A 20,090-nucleotide genomic window follows, 5' to 3' on the forward strand; every position below is an offset into this window, starting at 1 on the left:
ACCAAACGTCAATTTTTATTTTTAATATATATACTGATTTATTTTATTTCCACAACAGTCATAAACTTTTTTTATTATTAATTTGTTAAATGAACCATGTGCTGCAACATGTGGTGATGTATCCAGTGATGGAGTCTTATTACAAAATTGAATTCAATGCAAAAAGAGTTTGAAAAGACAACTCATGAGCTGCTCAGTGCCTCCCTGTGCTGTAATGCTGTAGTAACTGTGAGGTCTGTCAGTAGTTCATGTTACACGTAAGGCTTTTTGCGGTGGCAAACGTTTTCCTCCGGTTCTCGTCTGGATTTTCTCCCTTTCATCCCGTTGAAATGAAAGCAGGAACTCCGCGCTTTCACTTCACAGGATGATGAATTAGTGTCAGTGCATTGGAGCAATAATTAACTTTTTGTAAGAATATTTCTTCTTCCCTCTGTTCTGCGGCCATTGTGCCCGTTTCTGTCAGTGTCGGTACTTAGCGAGTTCTGCTGCGGTCGGAGCCCAACCGTTACATGACGGTTTGCAACTGCGTAACTAAATTATTCGAGCCGCCATGATGGACGTCGGAAGTGAGAGTTTTTTAAGTGAGAGATGGGAGTATTGAACACAGCGACTGGAATTGTTATTCCAGGTTGTTTTTTGCCAGTTTATTGGTGGCTTCTACTTGTTCGAGTAAGGCTAATTTGTCTTCTTTTTTTTATGGCAAGCAACTAAGGCCAATTTGTCTGTTTGGCGTGTCTGCTTACGTAACGAGACGTAACCAACGCCTGCTTACGTAACGCCAAACTAATAGCTAGCTTAGAAACCGATTTATACCTCCTTCCTTTGACGTGTTGATCAAATTCAAGTCGACTTTGCCTGACGTCACACGACATGATTTATGTCACTACGTCATGGACGGCGTTTCCCTTTACGCCGAAGAAACCTGAAAACCGTACAAGACGAGATGCTAACCAGTTTTTTCCCCCATACATGCTAGGCTACATTACGGCGCGGCACTGTTAACATGGTTACCAATGTTTAGACCAGTACCTTCTCCATAATGCGAGATTGTATATCATTTTTCTAATCATACTTACTTATAAAGTAGATGAAGGTAACGCTAGGCGACTACACCGAGTCATTATGATTAACGGCTGCTATCCATCGCCGCCGTGACCTCCCTCATTAAAAGTTATAAATAAAATGACAAGTTAGGTTTTCACGCGTGTCTGTACAGCCGACAGCGACCATTTTAAAGTTTAATCAACTAGATAAAAGCGATATTAGACCACAGATGTCTGTTTACTGGAGCATATTGGTCGTTTGACGTTCATCATGGCGGAGCGGGCGGATTTCTGAAGACCGTGACGTCACGTGCAAAAGAACAATATAAGCAAATCAAGGTACGCAACCCCCACCCGAAGAGTCGTTTTGAGGAGTCCATTTAAAATAACCGAAGTTCCCTCCACCTTTAAAAGTCCCTGTCTGTAGTTAGGCTGTTGTTTTCGGTCTCTTCTCCGCTCCCTTCGTTGCCAGCAGCCTCCAATGTGAGGATGAGGTTTTCCAAACCCCACAGGTATCCGTCCTCTCGGTTGCCTTCCTGCCAGGGAACGTCGTGCCGTAAAGTCTGACCTTCAGGCAGAGCTGAAGTCTTCCCAAAGTCAATCATCCAGACATTGGCACGGCCGCAGACATGGATGAAGAGGAGAGAGCTGCCAATGACCTGGTGGGGAAAACAACAGAGAAGTTGAAATGAGGCTTTATTTTTCTCTTCTTCGCTGCAAAAATACAGTCTTCCCAAGTATTTTAGTGCAAATATCTTAGTACACTTGAAATAAGACAAAACTGACTTACTTACAATGAACTTTTCAGCAAGATATAAGAGCTTATTTTAAGTCAATCATTACTTAATTTTGATGAAGTACTATTTAATAGTAGTAATATTTGTAGTAGAAACTAGACTAAAATACTTGATATTTTGTGTTTTTGCAGTTTAGAAAGGATCATTTGGATCCTGTATTGCAAAAACACAAAGTCTTACCAAGGATTTTGGGCTCGTTTCGACTGTAAATATCTTAGCATACTTGAAATAAGACAAAACTAACTTACAAATAACTTTTCAGTAAGATAAATGGATTTGGTTTAAATAAATTATACCTTGATACTGAGGATAACATACCAGTCATAAGAGAAATAATCTGCTAGTGAAACTATACTTTTTAAAAATCAATACTACTGACTTATTGACTTAAAACAAGCTGCTTTTATCTTGCTGAAAACGTATTTGTAAGTTACTTTAGGTTAAGTAAAGTTGAATTAAATGAAATATAAAGTTAAAGACGACAATATTTGTAATATGAAGCTTTACAAAGTGCATTGCATTGTGTGCAAACGTTTTAGGATCGTTTGTGTGCAAACGAGCACAAATAACACTTTTTTCTTTCTTTTTTTTATTATTTGTATAGCACATTTCAGCAACCTGGTAGTTTAAACAGACTTTGGTTAATTTTTTATGTAGGACTTTTTCTGTTTCCATCAAACTGTGTCTGATTTCCAGAGTGAAAATCAGTCGTCACCTCGTGTTTCTTGAAGAAGACGGATATTTTCAGGGCGTCCCGGATCGCCCTCAGCCTCTCCAGGTAAGACTTCTGCATTTCAACGAGAAAACAGCAGGAAACAATGTTTGAATTTATCACTTAAACAGCTACTGTACACCGAGGCGGGGCAGAAACCGTTTCTGAACCAAAACTCAAACAGATTCGCAGTGTGAATATTTACATTCTCTTCTTGCAATTTAAACACCTTCAATGTGTTTTCTTTTTCAATTTTATCCTTAAGCTCGTCCGAAATGTGAGCACAGAAACAACAAAGTGATTCTTTCCAGCACTGTTCAAACTCTGAACACGGATGTAAACGCTTGCACAGCTTGTGTGCTTTGCGTGGGTGAAGACGGACATTAAGGTGACGCCTACTGCGGCATTTGCAGTGTTTATTTGGATATGCACAGAACTGTAAAGAAGGTTAGCTTGAGTCCTCGCATGACTGAATTCACAGTAGCAGGAAGTTAAATGACTGCCACGTACGATGATGCTGACGTCCTCTTCGACAAATTCCTTGAACAGTTTGATGATGTCCTGCTTCGATCTGGTTTTCTTGAAGTCGGTTCGACACGTGCCGTCGTATTTCTGAAGAGGGCAGAGAAGCAGGAGGACGATATTACCGAGCGGTCGGATTAAATCAGTGTTAGTCTGAACATCCTGCATACATGTGCTGCGTTTAAGGCCTCAACAACATTAGTTACACTGCAAAAACACAAAATCGTACCAAGTATTTTTGGTCCAGTTTCTAGTGCACTTGAAATTAGACAAAACTAACTTATATTTTTCAGCAAATAACTTTTTTTAAGTAAATAGTTCCTTAATATTGATGGTGATCCACTGGCAGAGTATTTGTCTTATAACATGGGAAATCTAACCTGCCAGTGTAACAAGTAATTTTTGATCAATATTAAGAAAACATTGACTTAAAAAAAGCTTTTATATCTTGTTGAAAAGTTAATTGTTTAATCTTATTTCAAGTGTCTGAAGATAATTGCACTAGAAACTAGATAAAAAATTACTTAGTAAGTTTTTGTTTTTGCAAAGTAAACGTAGGGCTGTGTGATAAATAAACTTTTTTGCTTTTTGAAGATTAAATTTTTGGAAAATCTGGATTTGGCCCCCGGCCGTTGACTTTGACTCATCTCTAATGTCCATCCTGTTAATCCTGTTTAATTAATCCAGCCATGCTAGTCGCCTGGTTTTCCTGTCTGTTGCAGTAAAGACGTGAATGACGTGTCACCTTGATGCCTTCTATCCTGAAGCCCAGAGTGTTGGTGGAGCTCATGCTGTCCCTCCACTGCATGTAGCAAGGTTTGGTGATGCCACGCTGGAAATGCTCCTGAGGAGTTGGACCTTCCCTGTCCACCTCCATCATCTTCTTGTACAGGTCCTCCCGAAGCTTGGGCCGGTCTCTCGCCCGGACGAGCTCCTCCTCCAGGTATGTCCTTTGACACAAGGTGAAAAAGTCTCAAAATAAAAGTGTATTTAGCCGTCTTTCCGCATTTAGTTGCTTGAAATCATCACAAAAATGAATTATGGACCAAAATAACCTGCAAATTTTCCAAATGGTAATTTGGAGAGTAAAACTATACAAACCAGTCTGCCCAGTTGTGAAAAGGCAACATTCCTTTAAACCAGTTGTACTTGCCTTACAGGGAACAACACCCAGCCACAGAGTTTCTGCAGGTTTCAGCAAGTAAAGCTTAAGACTTTCTTAATGCCACCTTGAATAAAATTTAAGACCTAAAAACAATAGATATAGGAAATGGGTGGAAGATGAAACTGGATGTCAAGCAGAGCAAAGAAAATGTGAAATGTTTGTTGTTTGTGCTTCTCATCTGAATGTCAATAAATCAATCAACCTGTTGAGCACATTTCAGTATTTTAGATCGTGAAAACATAAAATACTTCATATAGTCAGCACTTGTGAGAACCAATAACAGACAAGTATTTTCAAAAGGTTCAAAATGCTAACTAGCTAGCTAGTGGCTAGCCAGTGGCTAGCTAGTGGCTAGCCAGTGGCTAGCTAGTGGCTAGCTAGTGGCTAGCTAGATGTCTTCAAGATTTTGCCTGTTAGAAAACCACACATACCAGAAAATTGGCTAAAATGTAAGTATTTGAGGCCATCTTACATTTCTTGTAATGAATTTAAAACGTTTTAGTTTTAGTTTAATTTAAGACTTTTTCTGGATTCACAGATAAACTGCATCTAACATTGACATAAACAGAAATCAGTGTCTTACACCTTAGTTGAAGAATTTGGGCTACTCTTCTGTTTAGATGTTTTTGGGGCTTCAGTGACAAATATCCTGTCTAAAGTCATGCCACAGTATCTCAGAATTAAGTCCATTCCAAACCTTTATTTGTTTTGTTGAAAACCTCTGTAACACAAGAACGTTTGAGCTGAAGGTGCCAAACCGATGCTTGAACATCCTCCTTCAGGATATGTTGCTAAAGAGGACATCAGAATGTCCCTTAATTTGGACCTGGTCACCTTTTAGTGAGTCAAGTTATCTTTTTTCTGATTTTAAAATTTGTCTGTTGATGTGAAACGTTTGAGTGTGACATAAATTCAGAAGGTCAACCAAAACTGCGCTTCCTGTATTTCTACAGAGACATTTAATAAACTCATTTCTACATTTGCTGCACAAAAGTCAAAAGGTTTTTGCAGTTGATGCTACTTTACGCAGGACAGAAAACTACAGTGTATAAAATGATCTTCAATGTTTGGAGTCAGACTGTCGATGACTTGCCGTCTTTATATTCACAGCAAATAGTTCTGAGCACACAGATGTGAATTTCAGTTTCAGTTTGCTAGCTCCACTTCCTCTGTGCTAAAGAGGGAAGCTACGAGGAGACTCCTGTGTGCAGTACTTCGCTATGTGAAAGCCTGGGTGTGTGTTCGTGCAAGTTGGTGGTTTTGCAACTTTGTGGTTGAGAGCGTTTTTGACAAAGGGAGTCTCCAGGGACACCCTGAGCGTGCAAACGTGTGTGTATAAACATCTCAGATGTACAAACTCTCACAGAGGTAGATAAGTAAAACAAATAGTTCATGCATGCGGTAATGTACATTTGTAACGCTGTTGCACATACTTGGTCTCTCGCCTGCCTATAGCTTTGCTGCAGTTTTGTGCATAAGCGTTCACCTGTCTGGTCAGACGCTGCACATGCATCTGCATGTCCGTGCATGCAAAAAATGCATGCATGTATAAATTAATGCATGCATTCAAGCGTATATGAATGTGTAGAGTTGTGCAGACTAACAGTGAGGCCCTCCACCCGCTGTGGCAGGAAGCCAAGCATACAGCCTGCAGTTACAACAGGTGTTCCCTTAAAGAGGCAAGCCGAGACAGGCAGCTTGTGCTGTCGCCGATCTCTGCTTTTGTTGTTCATCTACACCTCAAAATGACGAATAATTAATGATTAAAAACTGAAAAGCCAGTGTTTGCAGATTGAAAGGCCTGGTTTCTTACCTCACTCCCATTTTGCAGTCCATCACGTTTGGATGGTCGAGGCCAGCCAGCAGGTCGGTCATCTGCACGAAGGACTCTCCGTCGTTTTCCACAATTCCTTGGTAGCGCGGCACAAAATGGACCAGCGCGTCGTTTTGCAGATCCTCAAAACACTTCTTCTCGTTCTCTGATAGCTTTTTCAGAATGGTGCCCTCTTCTGCAGCTTTGAAGTTTCCTGAGATGAGATAAAGACAGTTTCTCATTCTTCATGTTAGACAAAGAACATACCTGCATAGGGAAGGAGAAAAGTGCAATAGCTGAATAGAGCTGAATGTGAATTCCTGAAACATGTTGCAAGGCTGAGACAAGTAGACCATGAAGCAAAGCAACTGGCTTACTTTCTGTCACCCATAACAGATGACTCCATTTTCACCAAAGCTTTTTTATTGCTTTCAGTAGCTCAGCTTCCTTATAAACACCAAGTTCATTCTGAGGAATGTGAACAAAGTGTTGCTTCCATGCTCAAGGTTTTTCATTACAGAAACATCTTTCAGGTTGTTTTGACTTGTGAAGAATAGAAAAGAGAAATGCTTGGTTAATGTTGCTCTTGTTCTTGGCAGATATTCAAAGTAAATAAAGGTGGAATCCTGGAAATGTTCCTTAGCGTGAACAGAGGAGGATTTCCATTAGAAATGCATGAAATGGATCTTTTCTCTGCTCTTTTTTCACCTTATTATAGCTGCCAAATTTTGTTCAATGGAATGTTAAAAATTATTTTTAATAAATTATAATCACCCTTATGGCCAGCTAGCTGGACCCAGTTTACTTTCTTCTTTTGGGAAGCTTGCAAGGGCCAGCGGATGTACGTCTTCAGCTTCTTCCAAGCTTTACTCTGTTGAAAACATAGAAAACAAAATTTAAAATGTTGTAAAGATAAATTGTTATTTCTTCAACATCAAGCAAAACACTGCAAACACACAAAACCTTGCCAAGTATATTTGCTCTAGTTTCTTGTCCAAATATCTCAGTACACTTGAAATAAGACAAAACTAACATAAAAGTGACTTTTCTGTTTTATGTAAATAATTCCTTAAGATAAATAGATATTAAAAGTGAAATAATCTACCAATGAAGTTAGTACTTATTTCATCAATATTTAGGAATTATTTATATAAAACAAGCTCTTATAACTTGCAGAAAAGTTACTTATAAGTTAGTTCTGTCTTATTTCAAGTGTAATAAAATATTTGCACTAAATACTAGATCAAAAATACTTGGTAAAATTTTGTGGTTTTGCAGTGTAACATACAAGTAAGATATAGGAGTTTGTTTTAAGACAATAATTCCTTTATCCATTATTAAAAAGAACAAACTAGTTCCTCTGTCAGATTATTTCACTCATAGCATCAAAAAAATGTCTTCTTTTAAGAGAAATTATCTGCCAGTGGAATTGGAACTGGGTTGCTAGGCGACGGGCATGGCTTGGCTGGTGTTGCTAGGTAACGGCACACTGGAATATTCTACCAGTGAAACTAAAACTTTTTCATCAATATTTAGGAATTATTTGCATAAAACCAGCTCTTATAACTTGCTGAAAAGTTACTTGTAAGTTAGTTTTGTCTTATTTCACATGTAGTAGGATATCTGCACTAGAAAACTATATATAACAAATAAACTTTGTGTTTTTGCAGGCAGTGTACGATAGTTGGAAACAGCTTCAGGCCCTTTTTGCAGCATCTGAATGGAAATCTGATCACATCGGCAGGTCTGGCCAGCCAATCTGATGCCAGGCTTTCTGTTTTCCCCGATGTGAAGCTTCCAATCTGGGTCAGCTAAATGCCATTTCTGTGGAAACTCCTATCTGTGCTCAACATCTCCAGTGTGGCCTGCTGGGCTCGTCCTGTTTTATTATCACAAACACAGAGTTCTCTGCCTTTAGGAAAGATAGCATGAAGGTTATTTGTATAGTATATTTTAGCAACAAACACAGTTCAAAGTGCTTTACGTCATAAAAACATCGTACAGTCACCAACTGTGAAACAAGCGATTAAAAATTACATTTTATTAGATATTATCAAAATCATCAAGCAATATATAGGCCTGTCATAATAACAAATGTGTCTGGATGATAAATTATCCCAGATAAATGATAATATTGTTCTTTGGAGACAATTTTAAAGTAATAATAATAATAATGCAAGAACATATTCTCAAAGATCAATAAACTCCAATTAATTTCTTATTAACATTTAACACGGGAACTGGAAAACTGTAAATAACTACAATAAATAAACAAAACAACAAATAAAATTAATTATGGAGTCTCTGCAAATAAAACTGTCCTTCAACAAAAGGAGATAGTTGAGACCAAAGCACCAAATGGAAACAATAAATCAGGGAAAAAGAATGAAAATTATTGGCTTTGTTTTATTTAACATGTGATTTACTGATTATTGCGATAGGCCTAGCAATATACATAATATATGTTGGTCATTATTCCAGTTATTATGAATCAAAGCCAACTCTAAGCAGGTTGGTTTTTAGCCTCAACATTTCAGCTGTTTGTTAGTTTTCTGGAAGTTTATTCCAGATTTCTGGATATAAAAATAACAAATCCTTTAAAGTAGAACTGTTTATCTAAGTATGAACATATTTTATTCACCGACATGTTTTCCTCTTATGCAGCCCTGTTAACAGCCAAACTGTTTGGTAATAGTTTTTGTGGCTCATCTGCCTGTGGACGGTAAAAGTGACTGTTGCCGAGTCAGCGATCCTCCGCATGGTGGTGTAAGCGATTACATCACAGCAACACGGCGAAGCACATCATGTCTCTAGTCAAGACTGTTGTAATATTAGTCAGTATGGATTTAATTTATTTACTGGTTTTCTGTTTTACTGAGATGAACCAATAAAGCGCAAACACAGAAGAACAGGCACACATACACTGCAAAAACTCAAAATCTTACCAAGCATTTTTGGTCCAATTTGGTTCTGATGTTACAAAAGGGATCAAAGTCGGCCCAGAGAATTAAATTTGTCTTCCTTTTTACAGGCTTACCCCTTTTAGACAAACTTTAAATGCTATAACTCTTAATTCTAGGATCTAAAACACTTTGGACTTTTTATTAACCAATGAACTGTTGATAAATTTTAACATCATTATTGTACAATTATACTATTGTACAATAATACATTACTATTATTGTACTGTTTTAGTTGTGGACTGCAAAAATACAAAATCTTACCAAAACATTTTGCCTAGTTTCTTCTAGTAGCAAATATTTTAGCACATTTGAAATAAGACAAAACAAACTTACAAGTAACTTTTCAGACAGATATAGGAGCTTGTTTTAAGTCAACAATTCCTTAATATTCATGAAAAAGTTCTTGTTTTGCCAGATTGTCTCATTTATAACAAGACATTTTTCCATGTTATAAATTAAATACTCTGCCAGTGGAATTAGTACTTGTACTTTTGACTTACTTCAAGTGTCCGAAGATATTTGCACTAGAAACTAGACCAAAAATATTTGGTAAAGTTTTGTGTTTACGCTAAAGATAAAAAGCTCATCAGCCATAAAGCCGATGATCTGAAAACTAGATTGTGTGTCATGGGAGAGTGTTTCTTCTGTCCTCCCCCGTGGGCTTTAGAGCGGTCATTTTCTGTGAGTAAAACAGGAAATGAAACGGGGACTGTGATGGCGGTGAGGCAACACTTCATCACTCTTCCTGGCCATCAGTAAGAGCAGAACGGGTTTCTCCTAAATGTCAGATGATTCGCTTCACTTGCTTGTTTACTGACGGCATCGCTCTGCCAAAGGCGGCAGACTTTCACAAATGTTTTCACGCTACAGACTTTCACATTTACTGAGCTGCTGCTGCTGTTTCTGTCTGGTGCAGCTTTAATGTTGATAAATAACTTTAGTTATTAATTAGTCTAGATTTTTATACAATATTATAAATACATTAAAAGATGCATTTGTAGCACAAAAAATACTTTTAACATCAACATGTGAAAAGCTGAACCCTTTCAGTACAGTAATATATAATCTGGTTTCTTTTTTTATTTTTTTTATTTGATTAACCAATTAATAACTGGATAGTGAAAGGTGCTTTATCACAGAATTTGAACCAGGTGAAGCTAAACCTGCAATTTGATAGAAGAAATAACAAAAAATGCCTTTTTTAAATGCAAAATATATATGTTCTTGTTGAATTTTAGCATTATTACTGCTCTGAATATGTTGTGTTTTCACCAAATTCTCTATTTTTGAGTCCAGTTAACGATTAATCGATTACCAAATTAGTTGATGATTATTTCAACTCATCATAATTAATCCGATTAATCGTTTCAGCCCTAAAAAGGATTTTTATTGAAATGATCTTAAGTGCTAATATGAATAAGAGGAACTAGTAAACATGATCAGGACACATCTATTGAGCTAATATTTAAATATTATTCTTGAAATTACTGGTTTTAAAAGTGTTCACACCTCTTAACTTTTCCATATCTCGTCCCATGAAAGCCAAATCTGTGAAACTTAAACTCAGGCACTGTGTTTATCTTTAGTCGCATTGATTACTGCAGCAGCTTCTTCACACATCTGTTTAGAAAGTCAGTCAGACTTCTGATCGACTTTTTAATCAGAAACGCAGACTTCAGTTTTTGTTCTCCTCTAATCTGCTACAAACTTCCAGAAAACTGCAAAACTGCTGAAACACTGAGATCCTTGAAACCAAAAGTGAAAAACTGACCTATTTAGAGCTGCCTTTGATTAATAATAACTGGACCATTGATTAATTCCAGATTCTAACTTTTATTACTTCTTTTCTTTTTTTGTTCATTGTTGGTGAAATATCCTATATTCAAATAAACTTGTATTGCAGTAATATACACTGACATTTGTGATTGTAACACGGGATGAAACAATTAATCACATCAATTGTGATTAATCGATTATTGAACTAATTTAACAAACAATTAATCGTTACCTGGAGTAACAAAAAAAGGGTTTTTTTTAAAAATGACAACACATTCAGAGCAGTAATTAAGCCAAATCTGAACAAAAATATATAAATTTTGATAAAAGATAAAAATGTTTGCAAAAATGTTCTACCTAGAAATTCTCAAGTGTCAATTTTAGCTTCACTTGGTTAAAATTCTGCAGCTATTAGGCAGCTTTTACTGCCCAATTATTAATCAGTAAATAAATAAGAGCTGAGCTGTTCTCATGTTGATGTTTTTATTTAGCTGCAGATGCATCCTTTGCTCCAACTGATCAGGCGTTCTCTAATGGAATGCTATGTTGTTGCATTCTAGGAAATAAAACTTTTATTTTCTTATTTTAGAAAGGAATGAAGTTGTTTATTTGCATCTTTTAATGTATATAATGTAAATTAGCAGAATGTGCCAATTTTCTAACCCGATTAATCGATACTAAAATAAACGTTAGAAGCCTCAAAGAAACGAATCATTGACTTAATAAAATTTTCTTATTTCAACAGATTCCACATGATTGTATTTTGTTAATTGAAAGGAAAAAAGATATAGTAATCTGACGTTATAACCTTATTTTTAACTAAGATAAAGATTAATGACTTAACTAAAAACTACTTCAAATCACTTTGGATTGATAAAAGAGAAGTCAGCTGAACTAACTAAATTTTTTGTGTTAGTCTGACAAAGCAAACACTCAGTGAACTTATTTTGCATTTATTCACCAACGATAAACAAATTATGTTACCGTACTTTAACTTAATATTGTGAGCGAAACAATAGAAAAATGTGGCTCTTTAACTGGGTGAAGGCAGTTTTTTCTTGCATAATGTGAAATAATTATTTGGTTTAAGTTTAAAGTCAAATCAAGATTAATTAATTTACAAAACAATGTTTAGACAACTTGTTTCTTGTTGTTAAATCAACTGTATGAACTTTAATTTCTGAGTTAAAACCAAAACAGTTTTCTTGTTGACTTAAAATGCATTTTCCAGGCAGCAGGTGAACTTTCATTTTCAAGTTAAACCAGCTTCAAATGTTTTACAGTGCAGGACACAATGTCTCCTGACAGGCGCGGCGTTTAGCAGACGCTACCCAGGCCGATCTTTCAGCGGGTTTTACTCTCATTGAACCAATTCCAAGTTGGAAAGGAAACAAGACGATCATGTCAACATGCGCACCTTGATGCTCTGACGGAAAACAAGCAAACAAAAAAACAAAAACCCACACAGAGCTCAGCACATGCTCACATGTTCTTGTGTAATCATGTTTTCTTTTGCGGTCGGTTTCCAGTTTTAGTCTTGGCCTTTGACATTTAACAAAGAACTGCTTCAGGAAGTCAGACACTTGACAGGCTCCGCTTTAGCCTTCTTCTCATTGACGCTTCGGCTGTGTCGAACAGTCAAGTCAAAGACGTTTTCAGAGAAACACAGACAGAGAAGCCTGCAGAAAACAGGTCGGCATCAGGAAAGACTTTCTAGCATATTAATTATCGCCGTCAGCCTGAAAATTTGGCTTCAGCCTGCGTGCGGTTGCTACGGTAACTGCTCAGATCAGCACGTCTCGTGCTTTAAAATAAAGCAGTGTCAAAATCCGCAAATCAGCAGAGGGCACAAAGCCGTCTGATGAAGTCAAAGTTCGCACAAGCAGATTTAACAGATGGTTTACTCTCACACTGATTTGATTTGCTACAGTTTGTTACAGAGGGATTTTATGAGCACAATCCGTAACCAAAGGCTGAATGTGACAAAGAAACAACTTATGTCCTCGTTAAAACAAGGTCTACTATTTTATAGTTTCAAATTATGTTCTCTGAAAATATAATGCTTAAAATTCTCACCCTTTAAACCTTTTATCATGTTACAACTATAAAAAATATTTGAATTTAAAAACATATGAGCAAATTTTAGTTGTTAAAATAACTACTTATTTTACTTTAGAATAATTTAAATTCTTGTTTCAGATTACATTAACAAAATTTCTGATCTGATAATGAATTTTATTAAACGTCGCAATGAATTCAGCTCAGAAACATTTAGTGTGAACAGGACAAAAAAATAAATGTAGCGCACTTCCATCTGAGGATACAAAAACATGCCGCTAAGCATTCTGGGAAATAGTTCCCACTCCTGTCTTTTTCTTCTTTCAGTTTTTTAAGTGCTGACCTAAAAACTCTAGTTTATTCAACTCTTGGAGGTTTGATTAAATCAACAAAAAGTGAGCACAACTCACTGCTGTAAGTTTATCTTACACAAACTCACATTTAGGCTCTAAATCTAAAACTGGCTAAATTTACTTGACTTAAAGAGTAAAAGATGACAGACACAACTAAATGCATCTCAGATGTTTTACAGTGTGCCTGTTGAGACAGTTTAAACGGCGCTGGCTCCAGGCATGGAGAAGTGGTGGCCCTTGTGGCAGAATCGGTCTGATGGTGCAGATGGAGGCAGAAACCTGCAGGTGACTCACTGTGATTACGCTCAACTTCCCTACAGCTTTCGCAGAACGAGGCTCAACACCGTCAGCTCCTTAAATCTTTCTTCTGCTTTTGCTTTCTTGTCACAATTAAATGTTTCAGCTCTTCCAAAAACTGACTGGTTGGGCTTTCAAAGGGTCTGCGGAGGAGTTTTGACCCACTCTTCTTGGCAGAATTGTCTTAATTCACCCACATTGGAGGGTTTTAGAGCATGAATAATTAGTTCGGAGGTCACGCCACCACGGCATTTCAGTTGAGTTTAAGTTCTTGCTTTCACTAAGCCACGCAGAATTTTATTTTGTTTTTTTAAAGTTGAAAAAGTTAGGTTAGGTCTCTGGTCTATACAAAACATGTTAATTACATTTTTTGCACAAAATCATTCTTGGATAATAAGATTCCAGTCTGCTCAGTTCTGCCTATTGAGCTGTTTAAGGGCCTCCTGTCACTTTAAATCCAAACCAGCTTCAGCTGGCCACGCCCCCAACTCAACGTTTACACTCACACTTGAAAATGGCTGCAAACAGATGCGCAATTATACAACTGTACATCTTTGGAAAGCATTAGTAGAGCCTCCTGCACAACCAACAACAAAACACTTGTCTTTCCCAGCAGCCATTGTACAGCGAATACAGTTGCTCGGTAATAGCGCAGTGCCTGTTGTTTGTGACTCAACATTCGGGAGGTTTTTGAAGTGACTCACTTTTCAGACAGCAAAAACATCAACCTATTGCCAAAAAATGGCTCGGTGGTCTTATCCAGCAGCCATTGTACAACGCATACAGCGGTAAAACTAACCAATCAAATGTGCTGGAGCTCTGCTTGAGTTGCTAGGTAACGGGACTGGGCTCAGTTGGGGTTGCTAGGTAGCGCCGCATTGCCCCTTAACATTCAGGAGGTGTTTGAAACGGCTCATTTTCCAGACACCAAAAAACATCAACTTATTGCAAAAACACAGATGGATGTTTTTTGTTGTTGTTTTGGGGGGTTTAAGCGCTTGAGTTGTTTTTAGAAGCAGTTGAGAATAAAAACAAGTGAAATGTTACAATGAAATGTTTTTGCAATTACACTGCAAAAACACAAAAAGTATTTTTTGCATATTTTATAGTGCAAATACCTCAATGCACTTGAAATGACACAAAACTAACTCACAAGTAAATTTTCAGCAACAATTATGAGCTTCTTTTAAGCCAATAATTCCTCAATACTTATGAAAAAGTACAACTTCCACTGGATTATTTCTCTTATAATATGGGAAAAATGTCAACATTACCTACAAAAGAAGTAATAAATACGTCATGTCTGTCTATTGTTATCACAACTGCAGAACAAAATATCATGATAAAACTTGTGCGTACTGTTCACCCTTAGCAGAAACTTCTAGATCAGCAGATGGTTTTGTTATCCGTTATCAAATTTATTCTGATTGCAGCAGGTTTAACCCATCAGCATATTTCATGTTGGTGTGGATTGCTGGTTTGTTAATAAATAAAAAATATTTGAAGGAGTTTCATGTACTTAGAAGGGATAAGGGGGAAAATACTTTTCTGCCACACCTTCATGCCTCTCCTGCAGAGCTGAGCTTCGTCAGACAGAAAGTTATCAGCAGCAATGACAGAAAATAAACGCAAGTTTGTAAGTAATGTAATGAAAAGTAATGTTTTTAATGTGAACTCATCTCACACCGGAGGATAAGTCAAGAAAAGCATCGGAAATATGAGGCAAAATATCCTCAAGTTAAATAACACATGATTTAACTTGTGTTAAATCATGTGTTTAAAATGATTTAACTTGAGTTAAATCATTTGTCATTTAACTTGACAAATGATTGTCACATTTGACACATTTAACTCAATTTAAATGAGGATGATTTAACTTGAGTTAAATGACACATGATTACGTAACCCGTTATTTTCCATTCACGGCGATTTCATTTCATGCAGACGTGTGTCATGGTTCAAACAGGTGGCGATGATGGTGCTACTTTCTGTTAGTCAGACAAAATACGATTAAAATGCAGTAAAGTTTGTGATTATAACGTTTAACACTTTAATTTTACACATAAACTTAGAACCAATAAAGATTTAAAGTGTCATAAAGATGATGTTAAAAAACGTAATATTATTTCAGGGAGGGGAATCAGATGTTCTGGGTATCATCCTTCCTCTGACAAGCTTTATAAAACAGGTTTTCCTTTTTCTTTCTTTTTATTTGAGAAATAGCTTTGAAAGTGAGAGAAAAACCCAACACTTGTGTGACGGGAACATAATCTCATGTGAAATCTTCCAGAGCCCATCTCATTCAAAAGCTCCCAAAATAACTCCTGAGCTGCCAAAATAACTCATCCCCATGAGAAATGCTTGCTGTGAGCTGAACTTATCAGTTAATGCCACTGAAAGATAAACTGAACGGTTTAAAGGAAATCTGTTATTGCTGTGTAGTTGCGTCTTGTCTGCAGTAATTCTCCAGTAATTCCCAGAGGCCTTCAGTCAGGAAACGCGTCGCTGGCTGATGTTTAAGAGCTGCTTCTGCTCTAAAAACCAGCTCCTTCCTGTGACGGAAAGCTCCAAATATCTGCAATTTTAAACGACCTTTATTGTCCATCGTCTAAACAACCTGGTGGTTACCAAAAGACTAGCTTATCAGTAACATTTCATTAATGTAAGGAATGAATTTACGCCATCCCAGGAAGTTTTTAAAGTGACATGTTATGCTTCCTTAAACAGGTTAGGACAGATCTATGTTCATTTCATTTTTCACACAAAATCACTCTTGGATGTATTTTCCAGCAGCTGCTGTACATTCAGTGGTAAAACAACTGACCAAACGTGTTGGAGCTCTTCTTGTGTTGCTAGGTAACGGGCTGGGCTGGCTGGGGTTGCTAGGTAACGGCACATTCCGGAGTTTTCTGAAACGCCTCATATTCCACAAATCAAAAAACATTAATTTATTGCCAAAAAACAGCTGGGTGTGTTTCTTTAAGCGCTTGGGCTGATTTTTAGAAACTGTAAAAACCCAAATGGAAGTACAAAAACTTACAAAATATGAAGTTTGCATAATATGTCTCCTTTAACAGTTTCTTTTCGTTTTTAGCTTTAAGGAAGGAATAGAAAATCACCTTCAATAATAATCCCCTATTGAAAACTGGTTATTAGCAACCTAAATAAATTCAGACTTGCTTCTTTGTCTCAGCTGTACATAATTTATTGGAGATAAAAACTAACAATCTCTTCTTTTGAGAATTAAGTTGATTAAAAACATAAAAATCATTCAGGGTTTCTGCTAGTTCAATCAACTAAAATTTAAGACTTTGAGACACAAATGTACAAAGGAAAATTGCATATTTGATGTAGTAGTGGTGAGCTTTTTGTACAAAATCCACGTAACATGGCATGGTGAGCCAGTGGTGAATATAATGCCAACTGGCTTTGTATTTACTTCAAAGGTCGAAGATTTGCTAGAAAAAAACTCAGAATTGTTGAGATTAATCTCAGAAACTTCTGAGTCATAAAAATTAAAAAACTTCAGATTTTGAAACTCAGAAATGTCCAAGTTTTTTAAAGACTATGTCTGAGTTTTTTGGTGGAAATTGAATCCTCCTTTTTTCCCCCTCAATGGTCATAATACGCCAAAGTGTGAAAGCTTTCACAACAAAAACACTCTTACCAAGTGTTTTGGTCTAGTTTCTGGTGCAAATGTCTTAGTGAAACAAAGACAAAACTAACTTGCCAGTAAGATGTAGGAGCTTAATTTAAGTTAAAAAAAATGTCCTTAGTATTGGTGAAAAGGTACATGTTCCATCATCAACAACACATTTTTCACATTATAAGTGAAATAATTGGTGGAACTAGAAATATTTCAGCAATATTAGTGAAATAGTTACTTAAAACAAGCTCCTATACTATGCTGAAAAGTTACTTTTAAGTTAGTAGTGTAATATTTCATGTGTACTATGATCAAACTTGGTTTGTTTTTTGCAGTGTTCTGAGTTCAATGGCTGTGGTTAACGTATCAATAAAGAGAGAAACTGTGTCTTATTCAGCCAGTATTTTAAAATTATTCTAAGATAATCCAGTTAACAGAGTTCTTCCTCTGATGGTGAAAAGATTCACAAACTTGATTTGTGAAGTTATTTCATCCTAACTAAAACCAGATAAGAAACTGTTCCCCATACACAAAAGATTCAGGAAATGAGATCTCCACCTTGTTTGACCTCATATGAGAAAGTCCAAATCAGTTACATCAAGGTTTCATATCTACAATAATAAAACATTTTCAAAGTCAGGAAATTATGCTTTTTATCTTACAAGATTAGATCATTGTTGGCTAAACTAAGTTTAATACAGTTCAGCTAAAGAAAGGAAAGCCAAGCTCTAGATCAAGGGTGTCAAACTCATTTTCGTTTTGGGCCAAATCAAGTTCATGAAGGCTCTTAAAGGGCCGGTTGTGCCAGAATGTGTTGATAAAACCTGTTCACAAACTTAAAATATCAGTGAATTTTTAAAATTAAATAATATTAGTGAACATCTTTTCAGTTCCTCTGGGATTTTGTGATACTTTTTGGAATAAAAATCAAAGTGTTTGTGGTACTAATTTGGAAATATTTGCAATATTACTTATTTACGACAGTAAATGTGACTTTTTATTACTCGCTGTATAGATCATGGACTATAATCTGACATCAGTTTAGGCTGAGCTTGTTTTAATCAAAAATTCAGACATTTTATTTGTTTTAAATTGAAAGAAACTGATTTGGAAAACTGCTTGTTTTACCTGATTTTCTTTTGCTATTTGCTAATTATGTTATTTTAAACACCAAAGTTTCCACACAACGTTATATTTTGGTCCATCTGATGATGCAGTTCTTAAATGTGAGACTATTTACTTGAGTAGCCTTAATATCAAATACTTTTTCACTCTTGCTTGAGTAATTTGGCTACTTTTTACTTTTACTTTAATAAAAATATGTCGAAGTACTGCTACACCGCAAACATACAAAATCTTATCAACTATTTTTGTTTAGTTTCTAGTGCAAATATCTTAATTTTGTCTTATTTCACATGTACTAAGATATTTGCACTAGAAACTAAACTAAAAATACTTTGCAAGATGTTGTGTTTTTGCAGTGAACAGAAGCAGAAATGTAATAATTTTGAGATTAAAAATGAAGCAGAAACCTTCTGCTCTGTTTTCACGCTCAAATTAACATTTGGTTCATTGGTTTAAAAACCAAACACTCTGATCCTGGGTACAAAGATATTTAACGCTTACTCTGCTTTTTGAAAACTGGCAGATTATTTCACTTTGAACAAAACATTTTTCCAATACTGCAAGTGAAATAATCTGCCAACAGATCCAACACTTTTTCATCAATATTAAGTAATTACTGCCTTAAAACGAGCTCATACTTGCTGAAAAGTTACTTGCTGTAAGTTAGTTTTGTCATGTTTCAAGTCTACCAAGATATTTGAACTAGAAACTGGACCAGAAACTAGGTAAGATTTTGTATTTTTGCGGCGCTACTCTTACTTGAGTACAGTTTTTGGAGTACCCTTACGCCTCTGAAGATAACTGCGGGGTAAAAACCAAAGAAGCTTCTCACCTCGCTCACCTCTGCGCACACCAGGTGCTCCAGAGTGACGAGGCCTTTGCTCTGAGTCTCGGTGTCGCTCAGCAGATCATCCTCAGACTCCACCGCGGAGGATCCGGTGGAGGAGATGGACGAGTTGGACAGCTTCCTGCGCAGGGTTCCGTCCACAGCCCCGTCCAGGTCTTCCTCCTGGATCTCCCTGGAGGTGCCGCCTGCATCCGAAGTGATGGTGACCTGCGGCACCAAGGGCGCATCCATGAGCGCCGGCGCGGCGGGCGGCGCGGCGACGATTGCGGCTTTCTGGATGTGCTCCGTGCAGATCTGTGGAGATCTCCCGGCCGTCCTTCTCTCTACACGGCCTCCATCGCTTATCCCAGTCCCAGAAAACCCGAAGTCCTTGGAGGACTTTCTCCGGCACTCTTTAGGCATTTGAGATCTGGCCGTAGAGGCGCAACGACGAGAAGCGAAACTCCGCTTCGGCTCAGCCTTCAAATCTGGTCATTTCACTGTGAGAGAGTTCCCACGGAGTCTCCCCGGTACTCTGGGAGTCCTGCCGATCCTCCCCGGGTCCCCCGCTGGTTGCTCTGAGCTGGGAAACGCCTCTGGCAGTCTGTGCGCTCTTTGGCTGTCGGTAAGGGGAACCCCTCTTTCGTGGCGTGGCTCGCCCTTCTGCGCGGTTTTACACTCTCTCACACACGCTCACACACCCCGCCGCTGTTTATTATCTTCCGCATTGCCGCTCTCGCTTCCTGACTGAACAGTTTAGAGCTGCTGACATAGTTTCAGGCTCTCTGCCGCCTCACTTCAGCAAAAAACTCCACTCCTTCAGCTGCTTGTCTGCTACATTTTGCACTGGATCTCAGACGTCAAATTGTCAAGTTTTTAATCACTTTAAAACATTTTCCAGCCAAAATAATCCAAGAAACATTTATTCTGCATGCATAATCTGTGAGCATAGTCGACCTACATTGTTTTGGGGAAGTTGGCTCCAGCTTTAACA

The 20,090-nt window shown here is 37.3% G+C and overlaps 1 protein-coding gene across 2 annotated transcripts; it reads right to left on the bottom strand.

Moving 5' to 3' along the window:
• Positions 1 to 18: 18 nt before the first annotated feature.
• Positions 19 to 19,826, bottom strand: itpka (inositol-trisphosphate 3-kinase A). 2 transcript variants are annotated; one of them, XM_023353370.1, is made up of 7 exons: positions 19,112 to 19,826; positions 6,827 to 6,923; positions 6,053 to 6,266; positions 3,820 to 4,024; positions 3,063 to 3,164; positions 2,556 to 2,627; positions 19 to 1,702 (listed from the first exon to the last, which is right to left on the bottom strand). In XM_023353370.1, the coding sequence occupies exons 1-7, from the start codon at positions 19,517 to 19,519 to the stop codon at positions 1,451 to 1,453; spliced, it is 1,350 nt and encodes a 449-aa protein (XP_023209138.1). In that variant the 5' UTR covers positions 19,520 to 19,826; the 3' UTR covers positions 19 to 1,450. The 2 variants fall into 2 exon arrangements, with proteins under 2 accessions (XP_023209138.1, XP_005801178.1); XM_005801121.2 differs by having other exon boundaries at positions 19,103 to 19,826.
• Positions 19,827 to 20,090: the final 264 nt, after the last annotated feature.

Source organism: Xiphophorus maculatus, chromosome 19 (genome assembly GCF_002775205.1).
Source record: "Xiphophorus maculatus strain JP 163 A chromosome 19, X_maculatus-5.0-male, whole genome shotgun sequence".
NCBI classification, from domain to species: Eukaryota; Metazoa; Chordata; class Actinopteri; order Cyprinodontiformes; family Poeciliidae; genus Xiphophorus; species Xiphophorus maculatus.

What these genes read in the sequence shown, in the direction of transcription:
- itpka (XM_005801121.2), bottom strand. Translation starts at nt 19,519, where the DNA reads ATGCCTAAAGAGTGCCGGAGAAAGTCCTCCAAGGACTTCGGGTTTTCT. An exon ending in TGTGCGCAGAGGTGAGCGAG is followed by an intron (nt 6,924 to 19,102) that starts GTGAGAAGCTTC and finishes TGTTTTCAACAG; the next exon opens with AGTAAAGCTTGGAAGAAGCT. An exon ending in CCAGCTAGCTGGCCATAAGG is followed by an intron (nt 6,267 to 6,826) that starts GTGATTATAATT and finishes ATCTCATCTCAG; the next exon opens with GAAACTTCAAAGCTGCAGAA.